General features: G+C 42.9%; 1 protein-coding gene across 5 annotated transcripts in view; it reads right to left on the bottom strand.

Annotated features, from left to right (window-relative positions):
• Window positions 1-12,845, bottom strand: part of LOC140719771 (adhesion G protein-coupled receptor B2-like) — a 1,068,758-nt gene that overhangs the window by 325,142 nt on the left and 730,771 nt on the right. For all 5 annotated transcript variants that reach the window (XM_073034634.1, XM_073034637.1, XM_073034636.1 and 2 more), the window contains one exon: window positions 8,397-8,523. In XM_073034634.1, the coding sequence (XP_072890735.1) occupies window positions 8,397-8,523 (127 nt within the window). The remainder of the gene's footprint in view (window positions 1-8,396; window positions 8,524-12,845) is intronic.

Below are 12,845 nucleotides of genomic sequence, written 5' to 3'. Positions count from 1 at the left end.
GAAGTATCTTTCTCCCATTACCCTCTGTCTTTCATGGATAAACCAATTCAAAGTACCAAGTCACTGTGGTTCCCATACATCTTACTCCTCAGGATTAGTCAACCATGCCTTACTAAAGTTTATGGAGACAACATCCACTGCCTCATCCTCATAAATCACCTTTGTCACCTCCTCAAAAATCTCTGAAGTTCTGAGGACCAGACCTGTCCCACACAAAACCATGCCGACTGTCCCGACTGCTTTGCCAAAGACACTTAAATCCCATCTCTACGAATCTTCTTCATTAGCTTCCCTTTCTTTTGTGAGGTTCACTGGAGTAACCCTATAGTCTTTCTTGAACAAAAGAACAACACTGGCTACTCTCCAGTTCAGCGAGATGTCATTTGTTGACAGTGAAAGTAAAACTATCTTTGTCAAGGTCCCAGCAATCTCCTCTCTTGCTTCTTTTATTCTAACATCTATCCATCAGGCCTGGGAACCTATCTACGTGGATGCTCTTCTGAAGACCTGGCACTATGACCTTCTTCTCCTTGATTTCAAGGTGCCCCAGCTCATTCAAAGTTCAAAGTAAAATTATTATGATAGTACATATGCCACCATATACTACCCTGCTTTATTTTTCTTGAAGGCATTCACAGTAAATACAAAGAAACACAATAGACTTGATGAAGAACTGTACAACAAAATGGACAAACAACCAATGTGCAAAGGACATTGTGCAAACTGCAAATACAACAAGAAATAAAAACAAATAATAATAATAATTCAGCAATAAACATCAAGAACAGGAGATTAGGAGTCCTTCAAATAGAGTCCATATATTGTGGGAACAGTTTAGTGTTGGTGTGAGAAAAGTTGAGTGAAGTTATACTCTCTGGTTCAAGAGCCTGATGGTTGAGGTGAACTAACCCTGAATCCTGAGGTTCATATAGCTCCTCCCCAATGGCAGCAGCAAGAAGAGAGCATCACCTAGATGTCCTGGACATCCTTGATGGATGAGTTTCTCCTGCAACAATGTTCCTTGTAGAAGGGCACAACGATGGCTTTACCTGTGATAGACAGGATTGTGCTTCTAAACCAGGCCATGATGTAAACTCTTCACCACCATCTACAGAAGTTTGTCAATGTTTTAGATAACATGCTAATCTTTGCAAACTTTTAATTAAGTAAAATAGAATTACTATCATGCTTTCTTTGTAATAGCACTTATGTGCTGGACCCAGGACAGATCCTCTGAAATATTAACACCATGAATTTACAGGTGCTGATCCTCTCCATCTCTAATGCCCTGATGAGGATTGGTTCATAGACTCCGATTTTCTCCTCCTGCAGTCAATAATCAGCTCTTTGGTTTTCTTGACATTGACTGAGTGTGGCACCAATTAACCAGATTTTGAATCTCCCTCCTCTGTGCTGATTTGTCACTACCTCTGATTTGGCCAACATTAGTGGTGTCATCAGCAAACTTAAATATTACATTGGAGCTACGCTTAGCCCTTAGACTCATGTATAAAATGAGTAGAGCAGGGGCTAAGCGCTCAGCCTTGTGGGGCACCTGTGCTGATGGTGATTGTGGTGGAGATTTTGTTACCAATCCAAAATTACTAGTGTCTGCATGTGAGGAAATGAAGGATCCAGTTGCACTTGGAGGTTTTGAGACCTAGGTCTTTGAATTTACCGATTCATTTTGAGTGGATTATGGTATTGAACTAAGCATACCCTATAATGTTTTTACCAAATGCCACATCCTTCTCCTTTGTGAATATGAATGCAAAATACCTTGCCCATATCCACTGACTACAAGCATGAATTCCCTTCTTTATCCTTAGTTGGCCTCTTGTTTTTGAATACAAGTATAAAATGCCTTGGGATCCTCTTTAAATCTACTTGCCAAGGACACTTCATGGCCCCATTTGCCTTTCTTAATCTGTGCTTAATGTCTTTCTTGCTATTTTTACATTCCTCAAGGGCCCTGTCTGAATTTAACTTCCTAAACCATACAGAAACCTTACTTTTTTTTTATTTCTGACTAAATCCACAACCTCTTTCATCATCCAAGGTTCCCTTATCTGCTATCTTTGTCCTTCCTCCTGACTGGAATATGCTGATCCTTAGCTCTGATAAAAGTTAAAAATTCAAAGTAAATGTATTATCAATGTACATAATCATTCTCATCTACCTCCTTCAGTTTCAGATGGTTTTTATACAATTCCAAATGTTAGTTGTGGCCTTGCCCAATAACAACTGCTTCCAAGCAAGGCCAATGGTCAGAGTGCATGCCATTTTAACTTGTGTCAATTTTGTAATTTTTTTCAATCATCTTTTGCCAACAACAAACTAGATCTTTAGTGGGATGTCATCATTTCAAATGTTTTTCCTGTTTTTCTATTTCTTTGTCAGCAACAATTTCCATTTACTTTCTATAATTACACTAAAATTCATTAAACATAATTTTTTTTCAATTGATTACTTTTATCTTTGTTTTTCCCTTCTCCTGTCTGATTTACATTTTAAATCTTATCTTCCAAAATACTTCTCATCTTTACTAATTTCTTGGTCCAACTTTGCTCTCCTAGTTGACCTTTTTCCATGCTGGGTAGGGAAGCATTTACATACATACTAGGTAACAACTCTGACCCTAAATTTCTGTGAAAAAACAGCTCTCAAATTAAATCCAGGATAACTCATTGACTTTGAGCACTTCAGTTCCTCTTTTGGAACTTCTGTACATGTGAGGCACAGAGGCATCCACAAAGCAGGTCTGATATGAATGATTTTTGCATCATCAATATGGACGGGAGAGGTTCCAGAGGTTTGGAGACTTGCGGATGTTGTTCCCTTATTCAAGAAAGGGAGTAGAGATAGCCCAGGAAATTATAGGCCAGTGAGTCTTACTTCAGTGGTTGGTAAGTTGATGGAGAAGATCCTGAGAGGCAGGATTTATGAACATTTGGAGAGGCATAATATGATTAGGAATAGTTACCATAGCTTTGTCAAAGGCAGGTCATGCCTTACAAGCCAGATGGAATTTTTTGATGATGTGACTAAACACATTGAGGAAGGTAGAGCAGTAGATGTAGTGTATATGGATTTCAGCAAGGCATTTGACAAGGTACTCCATGCAAGGCCTTTTGAGAAAGTAAGGAGGCATGGGATCCAAGGGGACATTGCTTTGCGGATCCATAACTGGCTTGCCCACAGAAGGCAAAGAGTGGTTGTAGATGGATCATATTCTGCATGGAGGTCAGTCACCAGTGGTGTGCCACAGGGATCTGTTCTGGGAGCCCTACTCTTTGTGATTTTTATAAATGACCTGGATGAGGAAGTGGAGGGATGGGTTAGTAAATTTGCTGATGACACAAAGGGATATTGTGGATAGTGTGGAGGGCTGTCAGAGGTTACAGCAGGACATTGATAGGATTGCAAAAGTGGGCTGAGAAGTGGCAGATGGAGTTCAACCCAGATAAGTGTGAAGTGGTTCATTTTGGTATGTCAAGTTTGATGGCAGAATATAGAATTAATGGTAGGACTCTTGGCAGTGTGGAGGATCAGAGGGATCTTCGGGTCCAAGTCCATAAGACGCTCAAAGCAGCTGTGCAGGTTGAAAATGTGGTTCAGAAGGTGTATGCTGTATTGGCCTTCATCAATCGTAGGAGTGAGTTTAAGAGCCGAGAGGTAATGTTGCAGTTATATAGGACCCTGGTCAGACCCCACTTGGAGTACTGTGCTCAGTTCTGGTCATCTCACTACAGGAAGGATGTGGAAACCATAGGAAGAGTGCAGAGGAGATTTACAAGGATGTTGCCTGGATTGGGGAGCATGCCTTATGAGAACAGGTTGAGGGAACTCGGCCTTTTCTCCTTGAAGCGACAGGTGACCTGATAGAGGTGTATAAGATGATGAGAGGCATTGATCATGTTGATAGTCAGAGGCTTTTTCCCAGAGCTGAAATGGCTAACATGAGGGGGCTCAGTTTTAAAGTGCTTGAAAGTAGGTACAGAGAAAATGTCAGGAGTTAGTTGTTTTTTTTTTAAACTCGGAGAATGGTGAGTGCGTGGAATGGGCTGCCGGCCACGGTGGTAGAGGCAGATACGATAGGGTCTTTTAAGAGACTCTTGGATGGGTACATGGAGCTTAGAAAAATAGGGTTACCATAGCCCTCGCTAATGTCTCAGGTAAGGACATGTCCGGCACAGTTTTGTGGGCCGAAGTGCCTGTATTGTTATAGGTTTTCTATGTTTCTATAAAGTATATCTATGAGTACGATCCAACCCTGCAGTCTCATACTGGGAATCAGTTCCAGATCTATAGTCTTTAAACTTTCCTTTTGCAGATTAGTGCTCTCCTCAATGACATTTCCTTGGACATGATCCTAAACTTCCATGCCGCAACCAGACTACAAAGCTCCTTCTATACCCCAGTTCTGTTTCAACTGAACCCTTCTCACAATCTTGTTGCATAACCAATAATAAACGCGTGACTCAGTGTGAAACTGCACCCCAGACCTCCTAATCTGCCACAACTCATACCTTTTCACAACCTTCTCACACAACCGATAATCAAGGCATGTTATTTCAAACTTCTGTTAATCACTTTTGTTCATCCAGAAGAGACTGAGCTGTATTCTCCATTTTATTTGCTCTCCTGGGCCTACTTTAAAGAACATTACTAGGCAATATTTTATGTCTTTGGAGTTCTTGATGTAGCCATGATGGACAGAGCTTTCCTCCAAATGTAAACTTCGATTGAGCAAGCGATTAGAAGCCTGAAATCTGCTCCACATTAAAGGACAGGTTACCTGGTCTCTCAGGGTTTGATTCTGGTCATGCATTGTTACTTCTGATGCAAGATACCAGAAACTCTTAATCCTCATTTTAAAACGCTTTAAACAATAAATCCAGGCAACCACTGTCCAATTAGCTTAACATCAGTGGCAACGAGGGACTTTATACACAAAGATGAAACGGAAAACCATTTGGAGAACACAAAAATAAAAATGGCTAATACAGACAACAACACACACAAAATGCTGGTGGAACACAGCAGGCCAGGCAGCATCTATAGGGAGAAGCGCTGTCGACGTTTCGGGCCGAGACCCTTCGTCAGGACTAACCGAAAGGAAAGATAGTAAGAGATTTGAAAGTAGTGGGGTGAGGGGGAAATGCGAAATGATAGGAGAAGACCGGAGGGGGTGGGATGAAGCTAAGAGCTAGAAAGGTGATTGGCGAAAGTGATACAGAGCTGGAGAAGGGAAAGGATCATGGGATGGGAGGCCTCAGGAGAAAGAAAGGGGGCGGGGAGCACCAGAGGGAGATGGAGAACAGGCAAACAACTAAATATGTCAGGGATGGGGTAAGGGGGAGGAGGGGCATTAACGGAAGTTAGAGAAGTCAATGTTCAAGTTAATACAGATTTCATATGGGAAGGTGCCGTTTGATGAACATTACTAAATACTTTGAAAATAAAACAGCAGATAAATATGATTTAATTTGACTTATCAATAGGTTTTTGAAAAGTTCCTGGACTCATGATTATACCTCAGAATGCTAATCAGAAACAAATAATAAATTAAACTAAGATCAGATTATATTGTCACACTTAGAATACTACACATACAGTATTTCTGCAGGGCCATGATCTGAAACATTGACTATTGCTTTGTTACCACATATGCTGTTTTGCTTGCAGAATTCATTCAACAGTTTATTTTTTTGCTCAGATTCCAGTATTTGTAAGTCCTACTTTCCTACTTTCACAAGCAGTACACACACCGTCCATCAGATTGTGTAGCTCTACAAGTGCACACATTGGAATAGTTTCAGACCATCACCAGCAGCTGAAATATACACCATCTCAAACTGCAAACTCCTGCCCAGCATATTCCTCACTCAATCATTCACATCCAGCCATGGGACCATGCCTCGTGCAGTGAGCAGCATCAGGCATACTTAAAACTGAGGAGGTACCGCTTGGTGAAGCTGCATTACAGAACTATAAAAACAGCACGCAATTGACATGCTATCAAAACAACCTTACAACTTAAAGTTCAGATAAAAGTTCTGCAGTCCTTCCACAGCTTTGTCATGAATGCTTGTAAACAACATCTAATGGAAGGAGGCTGAAAGAACCTCAGGGCCCAGCAGGTGAATGTCAAGCATAAGGCTGAAGTATTCACAAGCAGAAGTGCCAATGATTCATTTCAGCTTCCTTCCGAGATCCCCCCTCCACCCACCATCACTGAAGTACTTAAGATCTTTTATCATTCAATACACAGCACATGGAATGAAGAACTGGCTGAGAACACTGGGTACATCAGAAGCTACGGAATCAGACGACATCCTAGTTATAGTACTGAGGGCCTGTACTCCAGAACTAGCTGTGCTTCCAGCCAAGCTGGTCCAGCCCAGTTGTAACTGTAGCATCTACCTGCAAAGTGAAAAAGTGCCTGCCTATATCTCATAAGTGAAAAGCAGGGCAAATCAAATCCATTCAATATCACCCAGTCAGATTAGTTTATGAGATTGATTGATTGATTGAGTTATTTATTTATTAGATTATGAGCAAAGTGACAGAAACCATTGGTCACAGTGCTGTCAAATAGCTCTTAGTCACCAATACCCAGTCAGACACCAGTTATAGCTTTGGTCCAAATATGAACTAAAGAGCTAAAGTCTAGGAATGAGGTGACGATGGTCATTAGGGCAACATTCAGTCAAGGGAAGCATTAAGGGGAAAGCTGGCAAGATCGAAGTCAATGGCAATCAAAGCAAAAATACTCTAACGTACTGGCACAAAGAGTGTTAAATGTGCTTAAAAGGAGAAATCAGTATAATAAAGATTACAACAATGCAAGTTCTGGGAACAACTTTTAGCAGCCAAGTTCTGCACTGCAGTGGATTAAAGCTGCTGTTTTTCAAAAAGATTTCCATTTTTTTGTCTTTGTTTTTATTCTAAGAGACAAAATGTTGACAAGACAGCATAACAGCTCTGAATGGAACAGAACCACAGCTTCAAAACAAGCTGTTCGAAACTAATAAAATAAAAAATATATATAACCAAAATTTCCAAACAATAACATCTAGTAGTTTCAACAGTAGGAATCATCAACATTGTCATTAAAAGGGTTTCAGTTAAATATGATGAAATATACAACCAGGAGACAGATCCTGGTCTCAGGTAGAATAGAATAAGATTTTCTGACACCCTAAACTGCAAGGGCACTTGATCGCGCAGTAACTAAAATGCTCCAGTACACAGAGCCATTATTGGCACGCAGCTAGAAGTTTCTTTTATATAATGTTTTATTAAAATGCCATGCAGTGTAAGCATTTCCTGCTCAGAGCAATGGTTGGTCCACTCAGTTGTACTAACAACTACCAAGGGAACATTGCCACTTTGCCACAGGACAACTTACAATTTCCACTATGTAACAATGAACTCAAATTAATTTCACAAATTCAACTTTTAAAAAGAAAACCTTCCTGAAATGTAAATAGCTTTGAACTGACTGAATTAAAGTGCTTATCATGATAACAATCCAATGTGGTCTTATTCTTCACTTCCCTTTCTTTATTACTCAAGATCCCCCAAGCAACAAATCCAAGAAAAAGTGCATAATCACAATTTCAATTGTTTCAGAAGCAGACCTTAAAACATTGGAAGTGCTTCAGATTAAACCTATACTTAGATTAGATCAGAGCTCATTTCAAAAAGGAATGAGTCTAACTGAACACATCACATAATGCACTATGATCAAATCCATTATTTAACACAAGTGCTGGAACCCTCCGTGCTCATGCTGAAAGAGTTCATTTGGAAGTTCTTTAATAAGACTAAAGTACACTTCCAAATTGTTGAAAAGCATAAAATATTTTTAAAAACTGTTGACTCTAACACAATCTTAAAATGACACTTGATATTATTCTTTAATTGGAGTGGCCTAGAAAGTTCTAACACTTTATATTCAAGCTAGTTGTTTAATTTCCAATCTCACCAAATTACCTCGGCCAGCAATAGCACAACCAACGGTGTGAAAGTTCACAGGCACAAACATCACGATAACTTTTATTGAAAATGCTGATACATGCATAAATAAAATGCATCCAATTTCACAATTTTGCATAAAATATCTTAATTCAGTCAAAATATAGTTTATTATTACGGATCAACCATTCGCCCTACGTAAACATTCACAGTACAATGCAATGTTTGTACTAACTACCGGCTACTCTGTGTAATATTTAGTAAATGCAGGCTCTTTCCCAGGGATTTTAAAGGATATATAATTTTCATTTTATTTGGTATTTGAAGGATTGGAGAGTGAGATAAATAATAAATTCCAAAACGACCTGTCAGTGCAAAATGTAATCAGGCATTTTTTTTTTTACAATACTCACCGAATCCTTCGGTTGCTGGGCTAAAATGGCGAAAGTAGCCAGATGATTACAGAGACATTTAGTGTGTGATGCTTGTGTATGCACTGTTTCACAGCCTTGAGGGTCCCAGCTGCCAGGACCAGTATCCCTGCGGTAAAAAAAAGGAGGAAGAAAGAGAGAAACATGAACCTGCTTTCATTCGAATTAAATAAAACATCACCTTAGCACAGTGCAGTAATAAAGAAAAGGAAACGGGTAAAACACACGCGTATTATCAGGCAGGTATTGTATCAGTAATGAACACACAGGACCCTATATCTGCCACATCACCGCAGGATTCGCCTGTATGCTACCGTAACGTAACAGCTCTTTAGTAATTAAATAATAGACCATTTTTAGTGTGGTAGTCGGTATTATTTTCTCCCTCTAGTTGCCCACCACTATCACTTCCAGCAAAAAGTTCTTTCCCGCGTTGACCTCACTGTACGTCAACGCACCGCCAGCAACGCGCACAAGTTAGTCTGCACTCGTTCCATTCTCAGCAGCGAGCTCGCAAAGGCACTATCGCTCTCAGTCATCTGTTATCTGGGCAGATTCCCTCCCCTCTCTCCTCAGTAAAGTCTTTGCCAACCGCCTAAATTCTGGCCCGTAGCTCAGTTTGCTAGCTGAAACATAAGACTCGCCGAAAGGATTTCTGATTTAGGCGGGCAGGAGGTGGAATTGAGTGGGGCTATGGTACCATTCTCTCATCTTTATCAATGACGGGGGCCTGAGCGTCATCTCGGTATACGCCATACGCAAGCGCTTCTGAGAGATTGTTCGTGGCGATGCCATGGCAATAAAATATGCCGATTTTAGTATGAAGGCAAAAGGGCAACAAATGCTACAATCTAGAAATGAAAAGCAGAACGCTGGGAGAACTCTGAAAGTCCAGCAGCGCGTGAGTAAGCGAAGGATGTAAATTCATGTTTCAGGTCGAGACCTCCCAACAGGATTGAAAAGGAAGAGGGAAAAAATGCCAGTATGAGCTGGGTGGGATTGAGGTTGGTAGGTGATAGGAGACCAACTGGGGAGAGATGATAGGAAGATGTTGCCCAGCAGGTGTGAGGAATGGTGGACAAAGGGAAAAGGAAGTTAAGTGGAGGGGTGACTGTGTGGGAGGATACCATGCAATAGGAAAATCAATATCAGTAACTGAGTATTGGATGATGTTCTTCCCATTCATGTTCGGCCTCTCCCATGTAATGGAGAAGGCTGGACAGACAGGCCAATGTGGGACAGTTAAAAAGACTTGCAACCAAAAGCTCAAGATGGTCATTGTGGACAGAGAACTTAATGGACCAGGTTGGAAGATGTGCAGGTGAGCTGCTACTTTCTTTGGAAGGACTGCTTAGATACTAGGTAGTAGTGAGGGAGGACCAGTGACAGCGGTGGTTGGAGGGAATGGGCAGACCAATAAATCAGGAAGGGAGAGTGGAAAGGGCAAGATGCAACTGGTGTTGAAGAGAGTGGACGTGACAGTTGTCTTCTGAAGGGTGGTGGCTGAAAAGTGAGAACCATTGGTTTTTGTCTGGTGGAGGTTAGGGGGATGGGGAGGGGGGGTTAGGGTTCGTCAAACCACATGTTCAGGAAATGGAGAAGGTGCCTTCAGCTACGGCAGAGGGGAAACTACATTTCTGAAAGTAGGAGTTCAGTATTCTTAGAAAAAAAATCTGCAGATCAGGCTTATTACTATATGTAGCAATGCATGTCAACTGGGAACATTTGTTTCTTTTAATAATTTGTTCTCCCAATGTTCTGAGGATGACTTGGGGGGGGGGTGTAAATGGTGTTTATTCACTTTCTGATTTTGGCTGAGCTGCGATGAACAAGTGACAGAATTCCGTAGAAGAGGGTAAGGTGGCAACACCAGGGTGGACCTGAGACAGCAGTTATTACAACACAAAGTGCACTGCAGATGCTGTGTCAAATCAAGACGTACAAAAAAGCTGGACAAACTCAGCAGGTCGGGCAGCATTTGTTGAAAGGAGCAGTCAACGTTTCGGGTCGAGACCCTTCATCAGGACTCACAGAGTAATAACTTTGTTATTACAGCAGACTGTCTTTTTACAGATGTTGCATTCACCAAAGTTTGTCATCATCACAGGATTATCCGATGAGTTTTGAGGAACTAATCGCCTGAAAATAATCCTTATGAAATTTTTTTTAAAAATTTTAACATGTACTTGTCAATACTGAAAGTATTGGACTTTGGGAAACAACCTTTTACTCATGTAGACCATATGCTTACAATTCCAAAACCACCATCACAAGAATTATCTCCCTTCTATGAAAAGAAGCAGCAAGATACAGAAATTACTACAAACAAATTAATACATGAATGAATCCTATCTGCAAACCATTCTCTTTCCAGCTCTTCTTCAGCCTCAATTAAAACAGCATGAAGGATATTTCAGCCTCAAATAACCATGGCTTCATGTATCAGTCTTAACAAATATCAAAGGTCTCCTTCAAAGAGATTGTGCTGTATTGTTAAGATATGCTGTCCTACTAAGACTGGATTTTCCATGAAGAGTCATTCAGAGGGAAGGGGAATCAATCTATGTTTTTCATTATTATACAGCAATTTGAATATTAGCTTCTACATATGCACTGATAGATGCAAAAAGTCCTGGAGTTACTATTTGACCTTTTTTACTGCATGTTTCATTACACTGGTATCTAACCATGAAATTGATGTACTTAACCTCTAGATGTGTGCTAAATATGGCATCTTCGTTAGAATTGTTTTATTGAGATATTGTGGTGACCCACTTTCTGCGCAGGCAAACCAGCTCACAAATAGCCAGCATGCCGGGGGGAGACTTTGGTAATGCACCTTTGATGTCATTTCCGCCCGGAGAGGGCGGGCGCTAGGGATTTAAATGCCAGCACCGCGAAGTTTGAATAAACTAGTCTCGAAATGACTTACCGACTGCGTGTCGTTATTTCAGCGCTGTGTGTAGCACATCGCTACATTGGTGACCCCGACGGTCCAAACGGGATTTGGACCAAAGATGACCGACTCTTCATGTATTCACGCAGTTTCACTAAAACTACCGACTTTCTGGACGCTGCGACCACGAGTGTGGTTTAGCCAAGCAGAAGCCCAGTTCCAGATTCGGCAGATATCCTCTGATTCCACGCGTTACTACCATGTGGTGAGCACCCTTGACCAGGAGACAGCCGCCCAGGTTGCGGATTTCATACAGTCACCCCCGGAAGAAGGCAAATATGAAGCATTCAAGGCGCTGCTCATTGGGACCTTTGGCCTCTCACGGCGTGAGCGGGGTGCCTGCCTGCTTCACCTGGACGGTTTGGGAGACAGAATGCCATCAGCATTGATGAACAAGATGCTGTCCCTGGCTGACGGACACAAGCCCTGCCTCATGTTCAAGCAAGCATTCCTAGAGCGAATGTCTGAGGACATACATCTGCTGCTGGCCGACACAGATTTCAGCGACCCCTGGAAGGTGGCGGCCCGGGCAGACGTGCTGTGGAAAGCCAAGAGGGAGAGCGTGGTGTCCGTCCGTGAGATTACCAGACCACACACCCAACAGCAGACCAGACCAGGCCTGGCAGCGGGGCGCACACAACACAGAGGCAGGAGTGAGGAGGCCAGTGAACAGTGGTGTTTCTACCACCAGCGGCGGGGCACAAAAGCCCGCCGTTGTCGCCCGCCCTGCAAGGGCCAGGGCCAGCTGCCGCTAATGACTATGGCGGCTGGCCACCAGGACAGCCTCTTGTACGTCTGGGACATACAGTCGGGACGCCGCTTCTTGGTCGACACCTGAGCGGAGATCAGCGTCTTGCCCCCGACGGGGTACGGCACCCACAACAGGAAGCCAGGACCCACCCTGAGGGCCACAAACGGCAGCACGATATGGACCTACGGCCCCCGCACAGTGCAGCTGCAGTTCGGCGCCAGCCGGTTCACGTGGGACTTCACACTGGCCGCGGTGGCCCAACCACTCCTGGGGGCGGATTTCTTGCGAGCTCACAGCCTGCTGGTCGACTTGCAAGGGAAAAGACTGGTACATGCCGAGACTTTCCAGACGTTCTCCCTGGATGAAGCCAAGTTGCCGGCCCCACACCTGGACTCCATCACGCTGTCGGACAACGAATTCACCAGAATCTTGGCGGACTTTCCATCGATTCTGGCACCGCAGTTCACGGCAGCCATGCCCAGACATGGGGTACAGCACCACATTCCGACCCAGGGTCCACCCCTCCACGCCCGCGCATGAAGGCTCCCCCCAGAAAAGCTCCGCCTTGCAAAGGAGGAGTTCAAGAGGATGGAGGAATTGGGGATCGTACGGACGTCTGTCAGTCCATGGTCCTCCCCCCTGCACATGGTGCCAAAAGCAGCCGGGGGTTGGAGACCATGCGGCGACTACTGCAGACTGAACGAGGCTACCACTCCAGACCGCT

Source organism: Hemitrygon akajei, chromosome 32 (assembly GCF_048418815.1).
Source record: "Hemitrygon akajei chromosome 32, sHemAka1.3, whole genome shotgun sequence".
Lineage (NCBI taxonomy): Eukaryota > Metazoa > Chordata > Chondrichthyes > Myliobatiformes > Dasyatidae > Hemitrygon > Hemitrygon akajei.
The sequence above is the reverse complement of the archived record's forward strand: the minus strand, read 5'-3'. Positions and strand labels throughout refer to the sequence as shown.